The sequence below is a fragment of the Bos taurus genome, chromosome 3 (assembly GCF_002263795.3).
Source record: "Bos taurus isolate L1 Dominette 01449 registration number 42190680 breed Hereford chromosome 3, ARS-UCD2.0, whole genome shotgun sequence".
NCBI classification, from domain to species: Eukaryota; Metazoa; Chordata; class Mammalia; order Artiodactyla; family Bovidae; genus Bos; species Bos taurus.
The window spans coordinates 105,016,252-105,042,978 of NC_037330.1; the positions used below are offsets into that span (position 1 = coordinate 105,016,252).

A 26,727-nucleotide genomic window follows, 5' to 3' on the forward strand; every position below is an offset into this window, starting at 1 on the left:
AAGTCTGAAAGCCACTGCCTTAGTAAGCTCTTTCCTTGTGCTAATAGTAATTTCTTACATTACATAGCCCTTGACTGTTTGCCAAACCTCTCTCTGTATAATATAGCCTATGACAAGTAAACTAGGGAAGGGATTTATTTCTTGTTGTTTTTAAACTATAGTAAGCAAGCATAATGAAACCAAAGAGAGTATAGGCTTTGAAATTAGCCCTTAATTTTAGCCTTTCCATTTAGTAGCCACATGACCTTGGATGCTATAATTAATCTTGTTTAACTTCAGAACCTCAGCTCTTTTTTCCCCCCTATTTAAATGAAAAATGCCAGATTTTGGGGTGCTTTAAAACAGGGGTCTCCAGCCCCTGGGCCATGAACCAGTACCGGTCTGTGGCCTGTTAGGAACTGGGCCACACAGCAGGAGATGAGCAGCAGACAAGTGAGCAAAGCTTCAGCTGCAGTTACAGCCACTCCCCATCACTTGCGTTACTGCTGAGTTCCACCTCCTATCAGATGAGCAGTGAGGTGTGTAATTACTTCATTATATATCACAATGTAATAATGACAGAAATAAAGTGCATAATAAATGTAATGAACTTGAATCATCCCGAAACCACTCCCCACCCCGTCCATGGAAAAATTGTCTTCCATGAAACTGGACCCTGGTGCCAAAAAGGTTGGGAACTTATGCTTTGAATCAAGTAATGATCAAAGGATTGATCTAAGAAGAAAACATAAGATTTGTAAATATTTATGCACCCAGCATAGGAGCACCTCAATACGTAAGGCAAGCACTAACAGACATAAAAGGGAAGTTGGCAGTAATACAGTAGTACTGCTGCTGCTGCTGCGAAGTCGCTTTAGTCGTGTCCGACTCTGTGCGACCCCATAGACGGCAGCCCTCCAGGCTCCCCCGTCCCTGGGATTCTCCAGGCAAGAACACTGGAGAACATTTCCTTCTCCAATGTATAAAAGTGAAAAGTGAAAGTGAACTTTAACACCCCACTTACACCAATGGACAGATCATTAAAACAGAAAATTAAAAAGGAAACACAAACCTTAAATGACACATTAGACCAGATGGACCTCATTGATATGTTCAGGACTTTCTATCCAAATGAAGAATACGTTTTCTTCTCAAGTGCACATGGAACATTCTCCAGGATAGACATCTTGGGTTACAAATCAAGCCTTGGTAAATTTAAGAAAAATGAAATCATATCAAGCATCTTCCCTGACCCACAGTGTTATGAGACTAGATATCAATTACAGGGAAAAAAACACATGAAGATTAAACAGTATGATTCTAAATAATGAATCAGTTACTGAAGAAATAAAAAGAGAAATCAGAAAATTCCTAGAAATGAATGACAACAAAAACTACAACCCAAAACTTGTGGGATGCAGCAAAAGCAGTCCTAAGAAGGAAGTTTATACCAATACAGTCCTACCTCAAGAAACAAGAAAAATAGAATAGGCAACCTCACTTTACATTTAAAACAACTGGAAGAAGAAGAAAAAAAAAAAAAACCCTAAAGTTAGTAGAAGGAAAGAAATCATAGAGCAGTGAAAAAGAAATGAAATAATAGTAAAGATTAATAAAACTAAAAGTGGATTCTTTGAAAAGTAAAACTGACAAACCATTAGCCAGACTCATCAAGAAAAAAAGGGAGAAAAATAAAATTAACAAAATTAGAAATGAAAATGGAGAGATTACAACTGACAATGTAGAAATACCAGGGATCATAAGAGACTGTTATGAGCAACAGTGAACAATAAAACGGACAACCTGGGAGAAATGGATAGATTCTTAGAAAAAGTCAACCTTCCAAGACTGAACCAGGAAGAAATAGAAAGTATGAACAAGCCAGTCACAAGCAGTGAAATCTAAACTATGATTTAAAAAAAAACTCCCAAAAAACAAAAGCCCAGATGGCTTCACGGGTGAATTCTGTCAAACATTTAAGAAGAGCTAATGCCTAACCTTGTGAAACTCTTTCAGACAATTAGAGGAAGGAACACTTCCAAACTCATCCTGCAAGGCTACCATAACCCTGATACCAAAACCAGATAAAGATAACACAAAAAAAGAAAATTGCAGGCCAGTATCACTAATGAACATAGATGCAAAAAATCCTCAACAAAATTCTAGCAAACAGAATATGACAACACATTAGAAAGATCATATGATTAAGTGAGGTTTATCCCAGGGATGCAAGGATTCTTCAGTATACACAAATCAATCAGTGTGATACACCATATTAACAATTGAAAAATAAAAAACCATATGATAATCTTAGTAGATGCAGAAAAAGCTTTCAACAAAATTCAGCACCTGTTTATGACACCAGCTCTTCAAAAAACAGGCATAGAAGGAACCTACCTCAACATAAAGGCCATATATGCTAAACCCAGAGCAAGCATTAGTCTCAGTGGTGAAAAACTGAAAGCATTCTTTCTAACATCAGGAACAAGACAAAGGTACCCACTCTCACAGCTGTTACTCAGCATGGTTTTAGAAGTCCTAGCTATGGCAATCAGAGAAGAAAAGGAAATAAAAGGAATCCAAATTGAAAAAGAAGGAAAATTCACTGTTTTTAGAGACTATGATACTATACGTAGAAAACCCCAAAGATACTGTCAGAAAATCACTAGAGCTAATCAGTGAATTTAGTAAAGCCACAGGATACAAGATCATTACACATAAATCCCTGGCATTCCTATACACTAACAATGAAAAATCAGAAAGAGAAATTAAGGCATTTACCACTGCAACAAGAATAAAATACTAGGAATAAACCTGTTCAAGGAGACAAAAGAGCTGTGTACAGAAAACTATAAGACACTGATGAAAGAAAACAAAGATGACAGGTGGAGAGAGATTCCATGTTCCTGGGTTGGAAGAATCAATATTGTGAAAGTAACTATACTACTAAATGCAATCTACAGATTCAGTGCAGGCACTGTCACATTATCAGTGACATTTTTCACAGAACCAGAATGAGGAAATTTTCACAATTTGTTTGGAAACACAAAAGACCCTGAATAGCCAATGCAATCTTGAGAAAGAAGAATGGAGCTGGAGGAATTAACCTTCCTGACTTCAGACTGTACTACAAAGCTGCAGTCATCAAGACAGTATGGTATTGGTGCAAAAACAGAGGTATAGACTAATGGAACAAGATAGAAACCCCAGAGATAAACCCACACAGCTCCGGGCACCTAGCCTTTGACAAAGGAGACAAAAATTTACAATGGCGAAAGATAGTCTCTTCAGTAAATAGTGCTGGGAAAACTGGACATGTGAAAGTATGAAATTAGAACACTTCCTAACATCACACACAAAGAACAAAGATAAACTCAAAATGTGTTAAAGACCTAAACATAAAACCCAAGCTATAAAACTCTTAGAGGAAAACATAGGCAGAAGACTCTTTGATATAAATCACAGCAAGATCCTCTGTGACCCACCTCCTACAGTAATGGAAACAAAAATAAACAAGTGGGAGCTAATTACACTTAAAAGCTTTTGCACAGCAAGAAAGAAAGAAAGAAAGTGAAGTCGCTCAGTCGTGTCCAACTCTTTGCGACCCTATGGACTGTAGCCTACCAGGCTCCTCCGTCCATGGAATTTTCCAGGCAAGAGTACTGGAGTGGATTGCCATTTCCTTCTCCAGGGGATCTTCCTGACCCAGGGATCAAACTCAGGTCTCCTGCGTTGTAGGCAGAGACGCTTTACCTTCTGAACCACCAGGGAAGCCAAGGAGACTATAAACAAGGTGAAAAGACTAACCCTCAAAATGGGATTAAAAAATTGCAAATGAAACAACTCACAAAGGATTAATTTCTAAACTGTACAAACAGTTTGTGCAACTCAGTACCAGAAAAACAAACAACCCAATCAAAAAGTGGGCAGAAGACCTAAACAGACATTTCTCCAAAGAAGACATACAGGTCGCTAATAAATACATGAAAACATGCTCAGCATTGTTCAATATTAGAGAAATGCAAATCAAAAACTATAATATATATCACTTCACACCAGTTAGAATGGCCATCATCAAAAAATCTACAAGCAGTAAATGCTGAAGAGAGTAGGAAAAAGGAACCCTATTGCTCTGTTGGTGGGAATGTATATTGATAGAGCTAGCCACTATGGAGAACAGTATGGAGATTCCTTAAAATCACTAGGAATAAAACTACTATATGACCCCGTAATCCCACTACTGGGCATATACCCTGAAGAAACCATAATTGAAAAAGACGCATGTACCCCAGTGTTCATTGCAGCACTATTTACAATAGCTAAGACATGAAAGTAACCTAGATGTCCATCAACAGATGAATGGATAAAGAATCTCTGGTATATATACACAATGGAATATTACTCAGCCATATAAAGGAACACATTTGAATTGATTCTGATGAGGTAGATGAACCTAGAGCTTTTTATACAGAGGCAGTAAGAAAGAGAAAAATATCATATATTAATGCATATATATGGAATCTAGAAAGATGATACTAATGAACCTATTTGCAGGGCAGTAATGGAGACGCAGATATAAAGAACAGACTTGTGGACACAGGATGGGAAGAAGAGGGTGGGAAGCATTGAGACAGTAGCATGAAAACATATACACTACAATGTGTAAAATAGATAGCCAGTGGGAATTTGCTGTATGCCTCAGGGAACTCAGACTGGGGCTCTGTGACAAACTAGAGCAGTGGGATGGGGTGAGAGGTGTTAGGGAGTTCAAGAGGACAGAGACATATGTATAGGGATATATGTATACCTATGACTGATTCATGTTGATGTATGGCAGAAACCAACACAATAAAGCAATTTTCCTTCAATTAAAAATATATTTTTAAAAATACATAACAATTTATCATTTTTACCATTTTAATGCTTAAGTACATTTATAGTGATGTATACCCTTCACTGCTGTCCAACTCCAGAATATTGTCATCATTTCAAACAGAAACTCTGTACCCATTAAATCATAACTCTCCATTCCCCTTCTTTGCCCAGCCCCTGATAACCTCTGTTCTGCTTCCTTTCTCTAGGAATTTCCCTATTCGAGTTGCCAAGTGCAAATGAAATCATACAGTAGTTAGCCTTTTGTACTAGGCTTATTTCACTGAGCGTAATGGTTTCAAGATTCATCCATGTTGCAGCATGTATCAGAATTTTATTCCTTTTTATAGCTGAATAGTATTCGATTGTATGTATAAGCCTCATTTTATTTATTCATTCACTCATTGGTGGATACTTAGATTGTTTCTACTCTTTTGCTATTGTGAATAATGCTGCTCTGAACATTTGTGTACAGGTACCTGTTTCAGTCCCTGTTTTCAATTCTTTTGGGAAATATCTAGAAGTGGAGTTACTGGGTCATTTGGTAATTCCATGTTAAACTTTTTAATGTTTTCCACAGCAACTGCACCATTTTTTCATTTCCACTGGCAATTCACAGGGGCTTTAATTTCTCCATATCCTTGCTAGCACTTATGATTTTTCTTTTTTTTTCTTCATAATAACCACCCCAGTGGGTGTGAAGTGGTATCTCATTGTGACTTTAACTTGCACTTTCCTAATGATTAATGATGTTGATTTTTATGTACTTATGGGCCATCTACATAGATAAATGGGGCTTCCCAGGTGGCACTAGTGGTAAAGAACCTGCATGCCAATGCAGGAAATGTAAGAGATGTGGGTTCAATCCCTGGATCAGGAAGGTCCCTGGAAAAGAGCATGGAAACCCACTCCAGTATTCTTGCCTAGAGAATCTCATGGACAGATGAGCCTGGTGGGCTACTGTCCATAGGATCATAAACAGCTGAACATGACTGAAGCAACTTAGCACATACACATAGATACATGGAGAAATACCTATTCAGGTCCTTTGCTAATTTTTCAGTTGGATTATTTGAGGGTTTTTTGTTTTTGTTTTGTCATTGAATTGGAATTCTGTACATAATTCTAGAGATTAGTCCCTTATCAGATAAGTGATTTGCCAATGTTTTCTGCCATTTTGTAGGTTTTCTTCTCATCCGTGTGATAGTGCTCTTTGATGCACACATGTTTTTCATTTTGATGAAGTTCAGTCTATCTGTTTTTTTTTCTTTTGTTGCCTGAGATTTAGATATCAAATTCCAGAATTATTGCCAAATTCAGTGTCATGGAGATTTTCTTCTGTTTTCTCTAAAAGTTTTATAATTTTAGCTCTAAAGTTTTGGTCTTGATACATTTTGAGTTAATTTTTATATATGGTGTAAGCTAAAGGTTCATCTTCATTCTTTGGCATGTGGGTATCCAGATTTCCTAGCATCATTTGTGAAAAAGAGTATTCTTTTCCCATTGAATGTTGTTGGCACCTTTATTAAAAATCATTTGACTATACATACTTGAGCTTATTTCTGGGCTCTCTATTCTGTTGGTCTGTGTGCCTGTCCTTCTGCTAGTACTCCCCCCACCCCACCCCCCCACCCCCCGCCACACACACACACACACACACACAGTTTCAATTACTATGGCTTTGTGTAAATTTTGAAGCCAGGAATTGTGAGTCTTCCAACATTATTTTTCATTTGCAAGATTGTTTAAGCTATTAGAGGTCCTTGAGATATCATGTGAATTTTAGGATGGCTTTTTCTATTTTTGCAGAAAAACATCACTGGGATTTTGATAGGGATTGCATTGAGTCTGTAGATCTTTATGGTATTGTTGTCTTAATATTAGTCTTCTAATTCATGGATGTAAGTGTCTTTATACTTCATTGTTTCTTTGATTTCTTTCAGCGATGTTTATAGTTTTCAGTGTACAATACTTTGGTTATATGACTGTTATATTTCTCACAATGAATTAATAGAGTAACCTTCTAGTTTATCCATTATTATTTAAAATGAGCTATTAAGGCCTGAAAAGTCTGTTCTGTTTTTAATAGAATCAGGGTTCTGAACTCAAAAACTGAGGGAAGGATCGTGGAAATTGGAAACTTAACTGAGTTACTGCCCCTGGGAAGCCCTTCTGGGTGTTCAGCCTGCTGGTTTTCTCTGATTAAAACCTAATTTCATTGCAGGTCTCCTTTGATCTACAATTGTTCATATTTCTAATTTTTTTTAATCTTTTGCTTCTAGATTTCTCCATCTTGTTAAGGAGGAAATTCCTATTTGATATAGCTGATGATACCATGCAAAAATCAGATCCTCGAAAAGGTCAGAACCTGTACTTATATATGATAGAAATGAAGAGTTATCTTCTATTAGGCTGTGAATGAATGTATGTGTCACAAAAAGCTGTCAAGTAAATAAAAGTATCTCATCCTTTCTTACCATCTTACCCTGCAATTTCACAAATCCTGCATGTCATTTTGCAGCTCTTTTACAAAGTACTCTTCACATAATTGTCTCAAATAGTCTTTTCTGTAATCTTATGAAACAGGGACTGTTGCTATTCCTGTTCTTTGGAAACAATGAAAGATTAAGAGACTTACTCAACATGTTGTTCCTACAAACTGCAAGATTTTGTCCCGAATCTTTTTGCCTCTAAATCTTACTCTTCTTACTACCTCATAAGTTCATGATCGTTATTAGAATTTAGTAGACATGTAAGTATGGAAGCTGTATGAACATTAAAAATAACATACATGAAAGTCTAAGAAAAAGTTAAAGCCTCTTTATGAGTATAAAATATTATTAACAAATCAGATCATGATATTGAATATTTAAATATGATCTCTAGAATGATCCAGACTCCTCATTATGTATATAACATTGTCTTATTGTGGCAAATGGCACTCTTTGCTGATACTTTCTTTTGTATTCTCATCTTCTTCAGTTTCTGTCATTTGTCTCTGTAGCTTCCCTTACCCCTTTCCATCTATAGTAGCTGCTGGTTATTATCCATACACTTAATCCATTTCCATGTCTTAGTACCATTATACTACATTTCCTTTAACTCAAATACCTATTCATCTTTCTTTTCTGACAATCCTACCTCAGGTCTTATGTGAAGCTTTCCTCCTCTCCCCAAGTAAAGTCAATCATTCCTTTTGCTTTTCTCAGAGCACTTTGTATAGGAAATCTTTCTTATAGCAAAAATCCCATTATATTATGATTGTGTATTTGCGTTGCTGTCTGTCCTGTTAATCTGTTCTTTGTGAGTTCTTTGTGCACATAGACTGGGATTCATTTGTCTTCATGTCCTTGACACTCAGTGTTACTCCTAGGCTTAGCTGTGAATGAAATGACAGTTTTCCTTAAAGAATCTGTACAGTGTTCTAAGTGAGAGACTGACCACATAAAAATATTCAGAAGTTTATAACTATTTGTAAATGAATATAGTACATGTATTTTGAAGTAGAATAATGGAGTGATCACAGCTAGGCAAAGTTATTTAGGGAAGATTCTTCTAGATCCAGGATCAGTAAACTATGGTCCATAGGCAAACTCCTGTCAGGTGCCTGGTTTTGTAAATAAAGGTTTATTGGAATATAGCCATGTCCATTTGTTAATGTGTATGGCTACTGTCATTCTACACTGGCAGAATTGAGTAGTTGTAGCAGAAACCATATATCCCATAAACCTGAAATTTTTTACCCTCTGGCTGTTTTCAAAAAGTTTTCTATTCCCTGCTCTACAAGATAGGTTTTGAAAAGAGGTATGAAACAAAGAGGAATGTGAATTGGTGAAGCATGAGTGTGCATCATAATGCAATGAAAACAGCCATAGTAGTAGGAATGCCAAGTGAAGTTCCACGCTAATCCAGTTTGTCAGAGAGAAGTGTGTTGAAGAAATGAAATGTCAAGAATGCTTTGAGGGTGGACCCAAGATTGGGGTGAGGGAAGACAGGGAGGCATGTCTCCCCACGCCTGGGATACTCACCAGGTGCTAATGGGGGACCTCCTGTGGACAGGCTGAAGGGAGGAGCCCTGGGAACAACCGGGTAAGGGGGAGTGGAGGAAACTTGAACCTTGATGACCAGCAACTGTGGGGTTGCTGGGGGAGGTGGAGTGGCTTTGGTGCCTTGAGTGGTTTGGGCACCTTTGGTCACTGGAAGCAGCGTGCCTGCTCACCTGAGAGGGGTAGGGATTCTTTAGGGATCAGAGGATCCACTACGGGAAGCCCCTGGGGCTCCCCTTTCACTCAGTGGTGACTGGGGGGAGTAGTTTGGCACTGGGAGTGGCTTGGGCGCCTTTGGGTGCTGGGAGCAGTGCACCTGCTCCTCTGGGCGGGAGTTGGGGGACCTCTGGTGAGATCAGAAGATTTACTGGGGAAGCCACCCACAATGAGCCACCAGGAACTCCTCAATAACTGCCATAGAGCAGAATAGAGAAAAAAAAAAAATGAAAAGAATTGAGGACAGTCTCAAAGATCTCTGGGACAGTATTAAATGCACCAACATTTGAATTATAGGGGTCCCAAAATGAAGAGAAAAAGAGTATGAGAAAATATTTGAGGAGATTAGAGTTGAAAAATTCCCTAAAATGGGAAAGGAAATAACCACCCAAGTCCAGGAAACCCAGAGAATCCCATATAGGATAAACCCAAAGAGAAAAGCACCAAGACACATATAAATTAATCAAACTAACAAAAAATTAAGCACAAAGAAAAAAAATATTAAAACCTGCAAGGGGAAAGTTAAAAAATAACATAAAGAGGAATTCCCAGGGCTTCCCTGGTAGCTCAGAGGTTAAAGAATCTGCCTTCAATGCAAGAGACCTAGGTTCAATCCCTGGGTTGACAGGATCCCCTGAAGAAGGAAATGGCTTATCTACTGCAGTATTCATGCCTGGAGAATACCTACTGAAGCCTGGTGGGCTGCAGTCCATAGGGTTGCAAAAAATCAGACACAACTGAAGCAACTTAGCAGACACATATTCACAAAATCTCCATAAGGCTAACAGCTAATTTTTCAGCAGGAACTATGCAGGTGTTTAAAGTGAAAGAAAAAAATGGTGAAAGAAAAAAACCTGCAACCAAGATTATGCTACCCAGCAAGGATCTCATTCAGGTTTGATGGTGAAATCAAAAGCATTATAGACAAAACCTGAAAGAATTCAGCACCACCAAACCAGCCTTACAATAAATGCTAAGGATTCTCTAGCAGGAATCACAACAGAAGAAACAGACCACAAAAACAAACCCTAAATGATTAAGCAAATGGCAGTAGGAACATACATGTCAATAACTACCTTAAATGTAAATGGATTAAATGCACCAAGCAAAAAACACAGACTGGCTGAATAGATATGGAAACAAGACCCATGTATATGCTGCCTGTAAGAGAACTCACTTCAGACCTAAAGACACAGACTGAAAGTCAGGGGATAGATAAAGATATTCCATGCAAATGGGAATCAAAAGAAAGCAGGAGTAGCAATACTCATATCAGACAAAATAGACTTTAAAGTAAAAACTTTTACAAGCGTTAAGGAAGGACAGTACATAATGAATGATCAAGGGATCAACCCAAGAAGATACAATGATTATAAATATTTATGCAGCCAACATAGGAGCACCTCAGTACATAAGGCAAATGCTAAGAACCATAAAAGGGGAAAACAACAGTAACACAATAATAGTAGGGGAATTTAACACCCCACTTACACCAATGGACAGATCATCACAACAAAAAATTACTAAGGAAACACAAGGCTTAAACACAAGCCTTAAATGACACATTAGACCATGTGGACCTAATAGGCATCTTCAGGACATTCCATCCCAAAACAGTAGAAGACACATTTTTCTCAAGTGCACATGGAACAATCTCCAGGATAGATCACATCTTGGGTCACAAATCAAGTTCAGTAAATTTAAGAAAATTGAAATTGTATCAAGCATCTTTTCTGAATACAACACTATGCATGAAACTAGATATAACTTACAAGAAAAAAACTGTAAAAAACACAAACACATGGAGGCTAAACAACACACTTCTAAATAACCAACAGGTCACTGAAGACATCAAAAGGAAATTTTAAAAAATACCTAGAAACAAATGACAATGAAAATATGATGACTCAAAACCTATAGGATGCAGTAAAAGCAGTTATAAGAAGGAAGTTTATAGCACTACAAGCCTACCTCAAGAAACAAGAAAAACATCAAACAACCTGACTTTACACCTAAAGCAACTAGAAAAAGAACAACAATAACAGCAACAACAACCAAAAAACCAAAGCCTAGTAGAAGGAAAGAAATCTTAAAGATCAGAGCAGAAATGAAGAAATATTAAAGATGAATAAAACTAAAAGCAGGTTCTTTGAGAAGATAAAATTGACAAACCACTTGCAGGCTTGTCAAGAAAAAAGGAAGAGGACTCAATAAAAACAAAAATGGAGACATTACAACAGACAACACAGAAATAAAAAGAATCATAAGGGAGTACTATGAACAACTATATGCCAATAAAAATAGAGAGTCTGGAAGAAATGGACACATTCTTAGAAAAGTACAACCTTCCAAAACTGAACCAGGAAGAAATAGAAATCATGAACAGACTAATCACAAGCACCAAAATCAAAACTAATCAAAAATCTTCCAACAAGCACAAGCCCAGGACCAGATGGCTTCACAGGCAAATTCTACCAAAAGTTTAGAGAAGAGCTAACACCTATCTTGCTCAAACTCTTCCAAAAAACAGCAGAGAAAAGAAAGCCCTCAAACTCATTTTACGAGGCCACCATCACCCTAATACCAAAAGCAGACAAAGATACCACCAAAAAGGAAAATTACAGGCGAGTATCACTGATGAATATAAACGCAGAAAAATTCAAAATTTTAGCAAGCACAATCCAACAACACATTAAAAAGATCATACACCATGATCAAATGGGATTTATCCCAGGGATGCAAAGATGCGTCAGTATACACGAAGTAATCAATGTGATACACCATATCAACAAACTGAAGGATAAAAATCATCTGATCATCTCAATAGATGCATAGAAAGCTTTTGACAAAATTCAACACCCATTTATGATAAAAATTCTCCAGAAAGTAGACATAGAAGAAACCTGCTTCAACATAATAAAGGCCTAATAGAATAAAACCAAAGCAAACATTATTCTCATTGGTGAAAATCTGAAAGCATTTCTTCTAAGTTCAGGAACAAGACAAGGGTACCCACTCTTACCACTTTTATTCAGCATAGTTCTGGAAGTCCTATTCATGGCAATCAGAGAACGAAAGGAGATAAAAGAAATCCAGATTGAAAATGAAGAAGTAAAACTCTTTACTATTTGCAGATGACATGATACTATACATAGAAAACTGCAAAGATTCCACCAGAAAATTATTAATCAGTGAATATTGTAAAGTTGCAGGATGTAAAATTAATACACAGAAATCCTTTGCATTCCTATACACTAACAATGAAAAATCAGAAAAGTTAAGGAAACAATCCCATTCATTGTTGCAACAAAAAGAATAAAATACCTAGGAATAAACCTACCCAAAGAGACAAAAGACCTGTATGCAGAAAACTAGAAGACAGAAAACATAGAAGACATGATGAAAGAAATCAAAGATGACCCAAACAGATGGAGAGGTATTTCATGTTCTTGGATTAGAAGAATCAATATTGTGAAAATGACTATACTACCGAAAGCAATCTACAAATTCAGTGCAATCCCTATCAAACTACCAGTGATGTTTTTCACAGATCTAGAACAAAGAATTTCACAATTTGTATGGAAACGTAAAAGGCCCCGAATAGCCAACGCAGTCTTGAGAAGGAAAAATGGAGGTAAAGGAATCAACCTTCCTGATTTCAGACTATACTACAAAACTACAGTCACAAAGACAGTATGGTACTGGCCTAAAAACAGAAATATAGAACAATGAAGTAAGATACAAAGCCCAGAGATAAACCTACACACCTAAGGGCACCTTATCTTTGACAAAGGAGGTAAGAATATACAATGGAGAAAAGACAGCCTCTTCAATAAGTCGTTCTGGGCCAATATGGAGAACAGTGTAGCGATTCCTTTAAAAAACTGGAAGTAGAACTGCCATATGACCCAGAAATCCCACTGCTGGGCATGCACACTGAGGAAACCAGGACTGAAAGAGACACGTGTACCCCAATGTTCATTGCAGCACTGTTTACAATAGATAGGACTGGAAGCAACCTAGATGTCCATCAACAGATGAATGGATAAGGAGGTTGTAGTACATATACACAATGGAATATTACTCAGCTATAAAAATGAATGCATTTGAGTCATTTCTAATGAGATAGAAAAAACTGGAGCCTATAATACAGAGTGAAGTAAGTCAGAAAGGGAAACAGCAATACTGTATATTAATGCATATATATGGAATTTAGAAAGACAGAAATGATGATCCTATATGCAGGGCAGCAAAAGAGACACAGATGTAAAGAACAGACTTAAGGACCTTGTGGGAGAAGGTGAGAATAGCATTGAAACATGTGTATTACCATATGTAAAATAGATGACCAGTGCAAGTGTGATGCATGAAGCAGGGCACAAAACCGATGCTCTGGGAAAACCCAGAGAGCCATGGAGTGGGGAGGGAGGTAGTTGAGGGGTTCAGGATGGGGTGCTACATGTGCACCTCTGGCTGATTCATGTAGATGTATGGCAAAAGCCATCACAATATTGTATTAATTATCATCCAATTAAATTAACTTTAAGAAAACCTAAAAAAAATAGATGGTGCTGGGAAAACTGGACAGCTACGTGCAAAAGAATAAAAGTAGAACACTTTCTAATACCATACACAAAAATAAACTCAAAATAGATTAAAGACTTAAATATAAGGCCAGAAACTATAAAGTTCTTAGAGGAAAACATAGGCAGTACACTCTTTCACATAAATCACAGCAAGATCCTCTATGACCCACCTCCTACAGTAATGGAAATAAAAGCAAAAACAAATAAATGGCACCTAATTAAACTTAAAAGCTTTTGTACAGCAAAGGAAACAATAAACAAGATCAAACAACCCAGAAAGGGATAAAAAAACTTACAGATGAAACAGCTGATAAAGGATGCATCTCCAAAATATACAAGCAACTCATTCAGCTCAATACCAGAAAAACAAACAATGCAATCAAAATGTGGGCAGAAGATTTGAACAGACATTACTCCAAAGAAGACATAAAGATGGCTAATAAATGGAAGAAAAAATGCTCAACATCACTCATAATTAGAGGAATGCAAATCAAAACTGCAATGAGGTATCACCTCACATCAATCTGAATGGCCATCATCAAAAAAACCTACAAACAATGAATGCTGAAGAGAATGTGGAGAAAAGGGAACCCTCTTGCACTGTTGGTGGAAATGCAAATTGACATAGCCACTATGGAAAACAGTATGGAGATTCCTTAAAAAACTAGAAATAAAACTATGATGTGACCCAACGATCCTACTACTGAGCGTATATCTTGAGGAAACCATAATCAAAAAAGACACATGTACCCCAATGTTCATTGAAGCACTATTTACAATCCGATCCCATCACTTCATGGGAAATAGATGGGGAAACAGTGTCAGACTTTATTTTTCTGGGCTCCAAAATCACTACAGATGGTGACTGCAGCCATGAAATTAAAAAACGCTTACTCCTTGGAAGGAAAGTTATGACCAACCTAGATAGCATATTCAAAAGCAGAGACATTACTTTGCCAACAAAGGTTTGTCTAGTCAAGGCTATGGTTTTTCCTGTGGTTGTGTATGGATGTGAGAGTTGGACTGTGAAGAAGGCTGAGCGCCGAAGAATTGATACTTTTGAACTGTGGTGTTGGAGAAGACTCTTGAGAGTCCCTTGGACTGCAAGGAGATCCAACCAGTCCATTCTGAAGGAGATCAGCCCTGAGATTTCTTTGGAAGGAATGATGCTAAAGCTGAAACTGCAGTCCTTTGGCCACCTCATGCGAAGAGTTGACTCATTGGAAAAGACTCTGATGCTGGGAGGGATTGGGGGCAGGAGGAGAAGGGGACGACAGAGGATGAGATGGCTGGATGGCATCACTGACTCAATGGACGTGAGTCTGAGTGAACTCCGGGAGTTGGTGATGGACAGGGAGGCCTGGCGTGCTACGATTCATGGGGTCACAAAGAGTCGGACACTACTGAGCGACTGAACTGAACTGAACTGAAGACATGGAAGTAACCTAGATGTCCATCGACAGTTGAATGGACAAAAAAGCAGTGGTATATATACACAGAGGAATATTACTCGGCCATAAAAGGAACACATTTGAGTTAGTTCTAATGAGGTGGATGAACCTAGAGCCTATTTATTATACAGAGTGAATTCTGTCATAAAGAGACAAATATTGTATATTAACACATAGTTCAGTTCAGTCTCTCAGTTGTGTCTGACTCTGCAACCCCATGGACTGCAGCATGCCTGGCCTCCCTGTCCATCACGAACTCCCAGAGCTTGCTCAAACTCATGTCCATTAGTCAGTGATGCCATCCAACCATCTCATCCTCTGACATCCCCTTCTCCTCCTGCCTTCAATCTTTTCCAGCATCAGGGTCTTTTCCAATCAGTCAGTTCTTCCCATCAGGTGGCCAAAGTATTGGAGTTTCAGCTTCAGCATCAGTCCTTCCAATAAATATTCAGGACTGATTTCCTTTAGGATGGACTGGTTGGATCTCCTTGCAGTCCGAGGAACTCTCAAGTCTTCTCCAACACCACAGTTCAAAAGCATCAATTCCTTGGTGCTCAGCTTTCTTTATAGTCACAGCTCTCACATCCATGCATGACTACTGAAAAAACCATAACTTTACTAGATGGACGTTTGTTGGCAAAGTAATGTCTCTGCTTCTTAATATGCTGTCTAGGTTGGTCATAGCTTTTCCTCCAAGGAGCAAGTGTCTTAATTTCATGGCTGCAGTCATCATCTGCACTGATTTTGGAGCCCCAGAAAATAAAGTCCCTCACTATTTCCATGGGAAATTGATGGGGAAACAGTGGAAACAGTGGCTGACTTTATTTTTCATGGGGTTGCAAAGAATCGGACACGACTGAGCGACTGGACTGAACTTTTTCCATTGTTTCCACATCTATTTGCCATGAAGTGGTGGGACCAGATGCCATGATCTTAGCTTGCTTTTTTTTTTTAATTTATTTTGTAGTTGAAGGATAATTGCTTTACAGAATTTTGTTGTTTTCTGTCAAATCTCAAGATCAGTCAGTCATAGGTGTACATATATCCCCTCCCTTTTGAAACTCCCTCCCATCTCCCTCCCCATCCCACCCCTCTAGGTTGATACAGAGCCCCTGTTTGAGTTTCCTGAGCCATACAGCATATTCCTTTGTCTGTCTGTTTTACATATGGTAAGGTAAGTTTCCATGTTACTCTTTTCCTACATCTCAGCCTCCCCTCCCCTCTCCCCATGTCCATGAGTCTATTCTCTATTTCTGTTTCTTCATTGCTGCCCTGTAAATAAATTCTTCAGTACCATTTTTGTAGATTCCATGTATATGCATTGTTAAGTCACTTCAGTCGTGTCCGACTCTGTGCGACCCCATAGATAGCAGCCCACCAGGCTTCCCCGTCCCTGAGATTCTCCAGACAAGAACACTGGAGTGGGTTGCCATTTCCTTCTCCAATGCATGAAAGTGAAAAGTGAAAGTGAAGTTGCTCAGTCGTGTCAGACTCTGTGTGACCCCATGGACTGCCACCTACCAGGCTCCTCTGTCCATGGGATTCTCCAGGCAAGAGTACTGGAGTGGGGTGCCATTGCCTTCTCCATATATGTATGTATGTATATATATATATATATATATATATATATATGCATTAGAATATGGTATTTATCTTTCTCTGACTCACTTCACTCTGTATAATAGGTTCTAGGTTCATCCACCTCATTAGAACTGACTCAAAGGTGTTCTTTTTTATGGCTGAGTAATACTCCATTGTGTATATGTACCACAACTTCTTTATCCATTCATCTGTCGATGGACATCTAGGTTGCTTCCATGTTGTAGCTATTGTAAATAGCGCTGCAATGAACAATGGGATACATGTGTCTTTTTCAATTTTGGTTTCCTCAGAGTATATGCCTAGGAGTGGGATTGCTGGGTCATATGGTGCTTTTATTCCTAGTTTTTTAAGGAATCTCTGTACCATCTTCCATAGGGATTGTATCAATTTACATTCCCACCAACAGTGTAAAAGCATTCCCTTTTCTCCACACCCTCCCCAGCATTTATTGTTTGTAGACTTTTAATGATGGGCCATTCTGACTGGTATGAGGTGATATCTCACTATAGTTTTGATTTGCATTTCTCTAATAATTAGTGATGTTGAGTATCTTTTCATGTGTTTGTTAGCTATCTGTATGTCTTATTTGGAAAAGTGTCTATTTAGGTCTTTTTCCCACTTTTTGATTGGGTTGTTTGCTTTTCTGGTATTGAGTTGTATGAGCTGCTTGTATATTTTGGAAATTAATCTTTTGTCAGTTGTTTCATTTGCTATTGTTTTCTCCTATTCTGAGGATTGTCTTTTCACCTTATGATGATGAAGGAGAAGGAAGCAATAATACAAATTAACATTGTGTCCACTGTGTGCCAGATACTGTCCTATGTGCTTTATATGTATCCTAGTTATTTTCCCTGCAACTGTATAAGTTAATTGCTGCTGGGGCTGTTTTTATTTTGCCAATGAGGAGACTGAGGCACAGGGGGTTAAGTTACTTAGCTACAGTTATACAACTAGTAAATGATAGAACCAAATCTGAACCCAGACAATCCTGCGGCAGGGTCTTCATAACAGAATAGGGGAAACTGGGGATATTTGGTAAAAACATCCAGAAGCTTGAAATAAGGTAAAAAGTCTGAGTAATTGGAGCTTCCCAGGTGGTTCAGGGGCTTCCCTGATAGCTCAGTTGGTTATGAATCTGCCTGCAGTGCAGGAGACCCTGGTTCAATTTCTGGGTTGGAAAAATCCCCTGGAGCAGGGAAAAGCTACCCACCCACTCCAGTAATCTGGCCTGGAGAATTCCATGGACTGTATATATAGTCCATGGAGTTGCAAAGAGCTGGACACGACTGAGTAATTTTCATTTTTCACTTTAAGGTGGCTAAAGAACCTGCCTGCAATGCAGGAGACCCCAGAGATATGGGTTCAATCCCTGAGCCAGAAAGATCCCCTGGAGAAGGGCATGGTAACCCACTCTGATATTCTTGGCTGGAGAATCCCATGGACAGGGGAGCCTGGTGGGCTGCAGTCCACAGGTCACAAATTGTTGGGCACCACTGAAGCAACTGAGCACACACAGCACACTGAGTAATTGGGAAAATGGTGCCACCCTGTCATGATAAAGAGTAAACGAACAGACTACAGAAGAATAATGTTAGAAGGCAGAAGAGTGTACTATGAATTAGGCAGAATGACAGGGAAAAAGAGGCAGATACATCACACAGTGAGACATGTTACAGTTAGTCATTGAATTTAACCTTGATGAGACCAGAAAGTAGTTCACTTTCCTTATACACATGAAAGCTATTTTTAAATGCCTGAAGAGCTGGCTTACTCAGTTGAGAAAGAGATTAGCCATGATTTCCAAGGAAGTAGGGGTCCTTCAACCTCCTATACTAACTATATTACAGTCAGTTCAATGCCCATTCTATATCCAAGAATATTACAGCTGATGGAGGTGTCAAATCATAACACACTATTCCCTCACATTCTGTTGTTCCTCTAGGGGGACGTATTCCCCTCCATTCCCCTATCCTTAGTGTGAATAAGATTTACCCCCTGGACCACTTTTTAAAAATACATGCATATATGTATTAAAGGAATACATAGTAAGTGTAAAAAAAAAAATTACCAACAGAAGTATGCCAAATGAAAAGAGAAAGTTTCCCTCCTATCACCATCTTGCTCTCTCTCGAGAACCTCTATTGAAAGCTTGGTTATATGTGAAACTGTTGTTACTGATGGAGATGTTCTGGGATTCCCTCGTGCTTGTTAAGATGGGAAAAATATAGAGAATCACATCCCTAAAGCCAAGGTCCACTGCCAAGCATGGAAGGAGCTTCATGGGGAGATGTGGGGTCTTCATCACTGGAAGAGTAAGTGAAGAGTTGGTAAAGATGTTAGAAAATTCAAACATTGGCTGTGGTTGGTTGAGTTAGAGGCAGAGGAAGGAGAAAGCATTGAATGACTTTTAATATTGCTTTCAAACCCATAGTTTTGTATTTGTACGAACAGGCTGATCACCCCAAAGACAGGGAAAAACTGCAATGCATCTTTGACATGGTAACTTAAGTGGAAGACAAAGTGATAACAGAAAATCCAATACATAAAATCCAAATTTATAGAACTAGTTGTTCAGTCTCTAAGTCTTGTCTGACTCATGGTGACCCCAAGGACTGTTGCATGCCAGGCTGCTCTGTCTTCCACCATACCCCTGAGTTTGCTCAAATTTATGTCCATTGAGTCGGTAATGCTGTCATCCTCTGCCACCACCTTCCCCTTTTGCCTTCAGTCTTTTCCAGCATCAGGTTCTTTTCCAGTGAGCTCTTCTCATAGAACAAGTTGCTTTGCAGCAAACATTGCACTTATTTTTATAAAGCCTGCTTTTAACTAACCATTTTGGTGTGTACAAAATGTACTTCATTTTTTATTAAAATTTCTATTTACACTTAACCTTTTAGGACTGTGTTTACTGTATAAAATGAAGATGGCACACATTGTTCATTACTCCAAAGAAGGAAGATATTTCAGAGTATCTGCCAGGTTAAATCGTGGTGCATAGGGAGGAAATAATTGATCTAGGTCCCTGCTGCTACTTTCCTCCAGACTCATGATATGAAGGAAATTAAAAGGAACTTCGATGTCCCCTTTCATGAATAATGAAGTTCAACCCATTCATTTTCCAAATGAGGAAAGTAAAACCCAAAGACAATGTCTTACCAGCTCAGAGTCTCACAATAACCTAGCTGGATAAACTATGTAAAGTGTCCACCACAGTGCCAGTATGTGGTAGATGAAGATGCAGAAGGGAAGTAAGATCATGATAATGATCTTAGTATTTCTTCTGTCCCTCTGTCACTCTTCTGTAAGCTTTCAGAGAGAAAGTTGGCGTTGCAAATAATGTACATTGTCCATTATGCAGACCTTAAGTTGCACTGTGTTGTAATGATGAAAGCAGGAGGTCCATACTCCCATAAAATTATAGGCTCTCAGATTTGGGCAAGACCTCTAAAGGTTACCTAGTCCAGCCTCCCTCTTCCTTCTTATGATTTAGTGTTTCCACCAAGAGGTTATCTTACCTCTACTTCTATACCCACAATGATAGCAAATTCAGACCTTCCCTTCCCAGAGAGCTTCTCCAGCTCTGGCTGCAAACAATATAATCAGTCTGATTTCTGTGTCGACCATCTGGCAATGTCCATGTGTAGAGTCTTCTCTTGTGTTGTTGGAAGAGGGTGTTTGCTATGACCAGTGCGTTTGCTATGACCAGTGTGTTCTCTTGGCAAATCTCTATTAGCCTTTGCCCTGCTTCATTCTGTACTCCAAGGCCAAATTTGCCTGTTACTCCAGGTGTTTCTTGACTTGCTACTTTTGCATTCCAGTCCCCTATAATGAAAAGGACATCTTTTTTGGGTGTTAGTTCTAAAAGGTCTTGTAGGTCTTCATAGAACCATTCAACTTCAGCTTCTTCAGTGTTACTGGTCAGGGCATAGACTTGGATTACTGTGATACTGAATGGTTTGCCTTGGAACTGAACAGAGATCATTCTGTCGTTTTTGAAATTGCATCCAAGTACTGCATTTCAGACTCTTTTGTTGACTCTGATGGCTACTTCATTTCTTCTAAGGGATTCTTGGCCACAATAGTAGATATAATGGTCATCTGAGTTAAATTCACCCATTCCAGTCCATCTTAGTTCACTGATTCCTAGAATGTCGATGTTCACTCTCATCATCTCCTGTTTGACCACTTCCAGTTTTCCTTGATTCATGGACCTAACATTCCAGGTTCCTATGCAGTATTGTTCTTTACAGTCTATACAGTCAGCAAAAACAAGACCGGGAGCTGACTGTGACTTGGATCAAGAACTCCTTATTGCCAAATTCAGACTGAAATTGAAGAAAGTGGAGAAAACCACTGGACCATTCAGGTATGACCTAAATCAAATCCCTTATGACTATACAGTGGAAGTGACAAATAGATTTAAGGGACTAGATCTAATAGACAGAGTGCCTGATGAACTATGGATGGAGGTTCGTGACATTGTACAGGAAACAGGAATCAAGACCATCCCCAAGAAAAAGAAATGCAAAAAAGCAAAATGGCTGTCTGAGGAGGCCTTACAAATCGCTGTGAAAAGAAGGGAAGCGAAAAGCAAAAGAGAAAAGGAAAGATATACCCATTTGAATGCAGAGTTCCAAAGAATAGCAAGGAGCGATAAGAAAGCCTTCCTCAGTGATCAGTGCAAAGAAATAGAGGAAAACAATAGAATGGGAAAAACAAGAGATCTCTTCAAGAAAATTAGAAATACCAAGGGAACATTTCATGCAAAGATGGGCTCAATAAAGGACAGAAATGGTAGGGACCTAACAAAAGCAGAAGATATTAAGAAGAGGTGGCACGAATACACAGAAGAACTGTACAAAAAAGATCTTAATGACACAGATAACCATGATGGTGTGATCACTCACCTAGAGCCAGATATCCTGGAATGTGAAGTCAAGTGGACCTTAGAAAGCATCACTATGAACAAAGCTAGTGGAGGTGATAGAATCCCAGTTGAGCTATTTCAAATCCTGAAAGACGATGCTGTGAAAGTGCTGCACTCAATATGCCAGCAAATTTGGAAAACTCAGCAGTGGCCACAGGACTGTAAAAGGTCCATTTTCATTCCAATCCCAAACAAAGGCAATGCCAAAGAATGCTCAAACTACTGCACAGTTGCACTCATCTCACACACTAGTAAAGTAATGCTTAAAATTCTCCAAGCCAGGTTTCAGCAATATATGAACCATGAACTTCCAGATGGTCAAGCTGGTTTTAGAAAAGGCAGAGGAACCAGAGATCAAATTGCCAACATCCGCTGGATCATCGAAAAAGCAAGAAAGTTCCAGAAAAACATCTATTTCTGCTTCATTGACTATGCCAAAGCCTTTGACTGTGTGGATCACAATAAACTGTGGGAAATTCTGAAAGAGATGGGAATACCAGACCACCTGATCTGCCTCTTGAGAAATCTGTATGCAGGTCAGGAAGCAACAGTTAGAACTGGACATGGAACAACAGACTGGTTCCAAATAGGAAAAGGAATACGTCAAGGCTGTATATTGTCACCCTGCTTATTTAACTTATATGCAGAGTACCTCATGAGAAACGCTGGGCTGGATGAAGCAAAAGCTGGAATCGAGATTGCTGGAGAAATCTCAATAACCTCACATATGCAGATGACACCACTCTTATGGCAGAAAGTGAAGAAGAACTAAAGAGCCTCTTGATGAAAGTGAAAGAGGAGTGAAAAAGTTAGCTTAAAGCTCAACATTCAGAAACGAAGATCATGGCATCTGGTCCCATCACTTCATGGCAAATAGATGGGGAAACAGTGGCTGACTTTATTTTTTGGGGCTCCAGAATCACTGCAGATGGTGATTGCAGCCATGAAATTAAAAGATGCTTACTCTGTGGAAGGAAAGTTATGACCAACCTAGACAGCATATTAAAAAGCAGAGACTTTACTTTGCCAACAAAAGTCCGTCTAGTCAAGGCTATGGTTTTTCCAGTAGTCATGTATGAATGTGAGAGTTGCACTATAAAGAAAGGTGAGCACTGAAGAATTGATGCTTTTGAACTGTGGTGTTGTAGAAGACTCTTGAGAGTCCCTTGGACTGCAAGGCGATCCAACCAGTCCATCCTAAAGGAGGTCAGTCCTGGGTGTTCATTGGAAGAACTGATGTTGAAGCTGAAACTCCAATACTTTGGCCACTTGATGTGAAGAGCTGACTCATTTGAAAGGACCCTGATGCTGGAAAAGATTGAGGACAGGAGGAGAAGGGGACGACAGAGGATGAGATGGTTGGATGGCATCACCGACTCGATGGACGTGGGTTTGGGTGGACTCTGGGAGTTGGTGATGGACAGGGAGGCCTGACGTGCTGCAGATCATAGGGTCGTAAAGAGTTTGACATGAGTGAGCAACTGAAGTGAACCTCCCAGAGAGTGCATCCCACTGTTGGATACCTCCAACTTTCAGAAAGTTCTTCCTAGTAATGAGCTGAAACCTATCTGCCCATAGCTTCCACCCACAGATATTAAACAAGCAAAGCAAATCTCTTATCTTCATGAGAACACTCCAGATATTTGCAAAAAGCTTTCCTGCTCCCCCTGAGTCTTCTCTTCTCTTGGTAAATCTCCTCAGTTTTTTAAACCCTTACTATCCTTGTTTTCCTTTAAATGAGATTATGTGCCTCTATCTCATTCAGAGTCTAGGACCTAGATTTGAAGATAAAACTCAGATAGAGTCCTCTCGAGTATTCTGACTATTAGAGTAGACCATCCAGTACAGTCATCTTCTTCATTCCCAATACACACTAGAATGATGATGATGGTTGTACATTACTTACTTCATAATATCAGGTCCGTTTATGTCTGCCAGAAAGTATGATGTGGCACCATTGATATCACTAAACTTTTTCAGTGTTCAAGAAACATGAGTTGGAAGCATTTTAAAAAGCGTTAGCTTCTTCTGTGCCCTGGCTCACACTTCCATAAGGCTCTGGAAAGGGTAAACATTATGTATAGTTGAAGTCTACTAGGACTGCCTATAGAACAAAAGGAGTTATGGCTTTTCTGCATTGTCATTAGCCATTCGTTGCTAGCTCCTTTGCTTGTTAAAGGAAATATTGATGTTCTCTGGGATTCTGTCTGCACGTGCAGATATATAATTGCAAAAGATGGAGTGGGGGTGGGGATGATTGCCAAGAAGAGATCTGTTTCATCTTCTTTGTTCACATCTGCTACATGTACAAGACAGAATTTATGGCTCTTCTAGGAAGGGATTGCCTAGCTTGCTTCCCCTCCCCCCTTTTCTGACAGATATCCCAGAGGAATAATACTGTCTCTTCACACTTAATCTCCGAATGAAATAGCGGTAAATGAAGGAGAGCTGGAGGCAGAGAAATCAGCTGAGAGGCCCTAGGAGTACTTGCTAATTAGAGGGAGTGGCTGATCAATGGCACACTCCAGACCAGCCCCTTTTCCATCTCCCACCTCCCCTGTAGCTTGTCCTCCTGACCATAGTGGGACAGGTGTTCTGCTTCCAGCTTTCCTGTTTTGATCTCTGCTTCTCAGCATAGGTTTCTGGTTTATTAAAACCACGGTTGCTTTCACTGCTAAAGGAGTTCTGTGTTGTCTTAATGTATTTTCAGAAGTACATTTGATCTTTCTATTTTCCAGTTTCATTTCTGAGGGGGACATCTCTCCTTTCCTGCTCCTTTCTTTCCTTCCTGCCTATCCCTGCTGTCTCACTGGTATGTGCATATAAACCTGCATTACTTGTTTTGTATTTTCCAAGCTCTGTGAGTATTTGAAACATGGTACCTGTGAACATCTTCCATTTAATCTAGTTTTACATCATTAAATCCCAGACTGTGTCTCAGATTATTTAGCATCCAGATCAAGCTAATAAGCACCAGTGCTTCAGTTTTTACTATAGTAAAATGGAAAGACTGTCCAAGCTGGGCTACTCTATGTCAGAAACATTCGTAAGATTTATTTTTTTTTTTTTGTTACCTTTTTTGTTTTTGTTTTTTGAGGAGAAGGTAGTTACAAACATAGTTTAGGTTCAGATCCTGACCTTTCTACTGACTGTAACTTTTTAGAAATTTATTCAACCTCTCTGAATATTATTTCCTCATTAATATAAAGGGGTAATGATACCAGAGTAAGTAATATACCAGAGAGGATACAACAAGATGATGTTATTGAAATACTTAGCACAATATCTGATACAGAGTAAACACTTAAAAATATTATTTATAAGCTATACAATATTAATAATATTACAGTATTGCTATTGTAAATATACAGTAATAATTTATAGCTGAATTTCTTCTCAATATTAAAGAATGTTTTCAACTTTTCCTTGCTTCAGAGGATGAACCATTGTGATTGTTTTATCACATTTTGAAAAGATGCTTCCATAGCTTTGTAGATTTTTCTGTTATGTATTATCTTCCCCTCAAGGGCATCCTGAAATACCAGAGTCTTTACATTCTGTAGATTTATACTACCCAGTATGGTAGCCACTGGCTGCATATGTCTATTTAAATTTAAGAGGAATTAAATATAATTAAAAATGCAACTCTTTAGCCACACCAGCCATATTTCAAATGCTGAATAGCCCTATGTGGCTAGTGGTTATCCATTGGATGACACTGATATAGAACATTTCCATTATCACAGAAAGTCCTATTGGACAGCATTACTTTGGATACTACTAGAATGTGCTGTTGTGCTCTTTGCTTAGAAATCAAAGAGGGTATATTTTCTAGGATGTTCACAGATTGCCCTCTTAAGTATTTCAGGGCTCCATACATTCATTTTAAGGATTCAAGTTACTCTTCTTTCCCCAGCCCTAGTGTCGTTAAATGTCTTTTGAAATAAATACAGGCACTTTTACTTCTCCTGTGGAGACTGCATTACCATAATTTTTAAAGATCCCAGTGTACAGTAAGAGGAAGCCAAAGGGAGAAAGGACAAAGTTGTCATATAGAGTGAAGTAAGTCAGAAAGAGAAAAACAGATATCATATATTAATGCATATATGTAGAATCTAGAAAAATGGTACAGATGAACCTATTTGCAGAGGAGGAATAGAGCCAGATGTAGAGAAAGGACGTGTGGACACAGGAGTGGGGGGGATGGCACGACCGTGTAAAAATACATCGCTAGTGGGACCCTGTTGTGTAACATAGGAAGCTCAACGCAGTGCTCTGTGATGATCTAGATGAATGAGATGGGAGAAGCGGGAGGGATGTCCAAGAAAGAGGAGATACATGTGTACATACAGCTGATCTCGTTCCAGACAGAGAGGCCTGGCGTGCCACAGTTCACGGGGTCGCAGAGTCTGATACGACTGGGCGACCGAACAACAGCTGATTTACTTCATTGTACAGCAGAAACCAGTGCAACATTGTATAGCTATTATACTCCAATTAAAAAAAATAACTTTAGCAGATATTCAGTTGTGAATATGAGAATCCATAGGGGCTAACTAGTAACAGGAGGTTCTAATATGCTATGTCCTTTTTGTAAGTACATACATTATGTTAGTCAGAATCTGAGTTTTCCCCCTGAGAAAGGTAGAAAACAGCATGTTTTCCTTTAATAATCCCTATTATCTTTATTATGCACGTTTAAAGCCTAGTTTTTATTTGCTCTTCACAACCTAGTGAAGCAAGTAGCACTGGGATGATCATCCCTATTTTACTGATTTTTTTTTTTAGAAAGCAGACTCAATGGAGTTAACAACTTGCCTAAAATTGTTAAGAGAAAACAGTCTTGAGATTCAAAAGAGGATAAAATTTTAACTTCCAGTTTGTTTTTTTGTTGTTATTTTTATTTTGTTATGCTCTATTTTCCCACCAATCCAACTGTAGTGAAAGGAAGGATGAAGATTCTTTAAGACAACTTGAAAATGAAGTAGTGTCATATGAGATACTCTCAAAGAATTTCTGTAGCCTCATTTGTCCTATGACCATGTCTA

The 26,727-nt window shown here is 38.8% G+C and overlaps 1 protein-coding gene across 11 annotated transcripts in view; it reads left to right on the forward strand.

Moving 5' to 3' along the window:
• The window catches only part of SCMH1 (Scm polycomb group protein homolog 1), a 224,645-nt gene that overhangs the window by 51,252 nt on the left and 146,666 nt on the right, over positions 1 to 26,727 (forward strand). For 8 of the 11 annotated variants that reach the window (XM_059884820.1, XM_059884819.1, XM_059884825.1 and 5 more), the window contains one exon: positions 7,134 to 7,211. The exons of 2 other annotated variants lie outside the window; for them this stretch is intronic. Coding sequence is in view for 6 of the 9 variants with exons in the window: in XM_059884819.1 (XP_059740802.1) it covers positions 7,187 to 7,211 (25 nt within the window). In the remaining 3 variants the exon portion in view is untranslated. Of the gene's footprint in view, positions 1 to 7,133; positions 7,212 to 21,002; positions 21,119 to 26,727 lie in introns of all 11 variants that reach the window. One more of the 11 variants, XM_059884821.1, reaches the window with a different exon arrangement.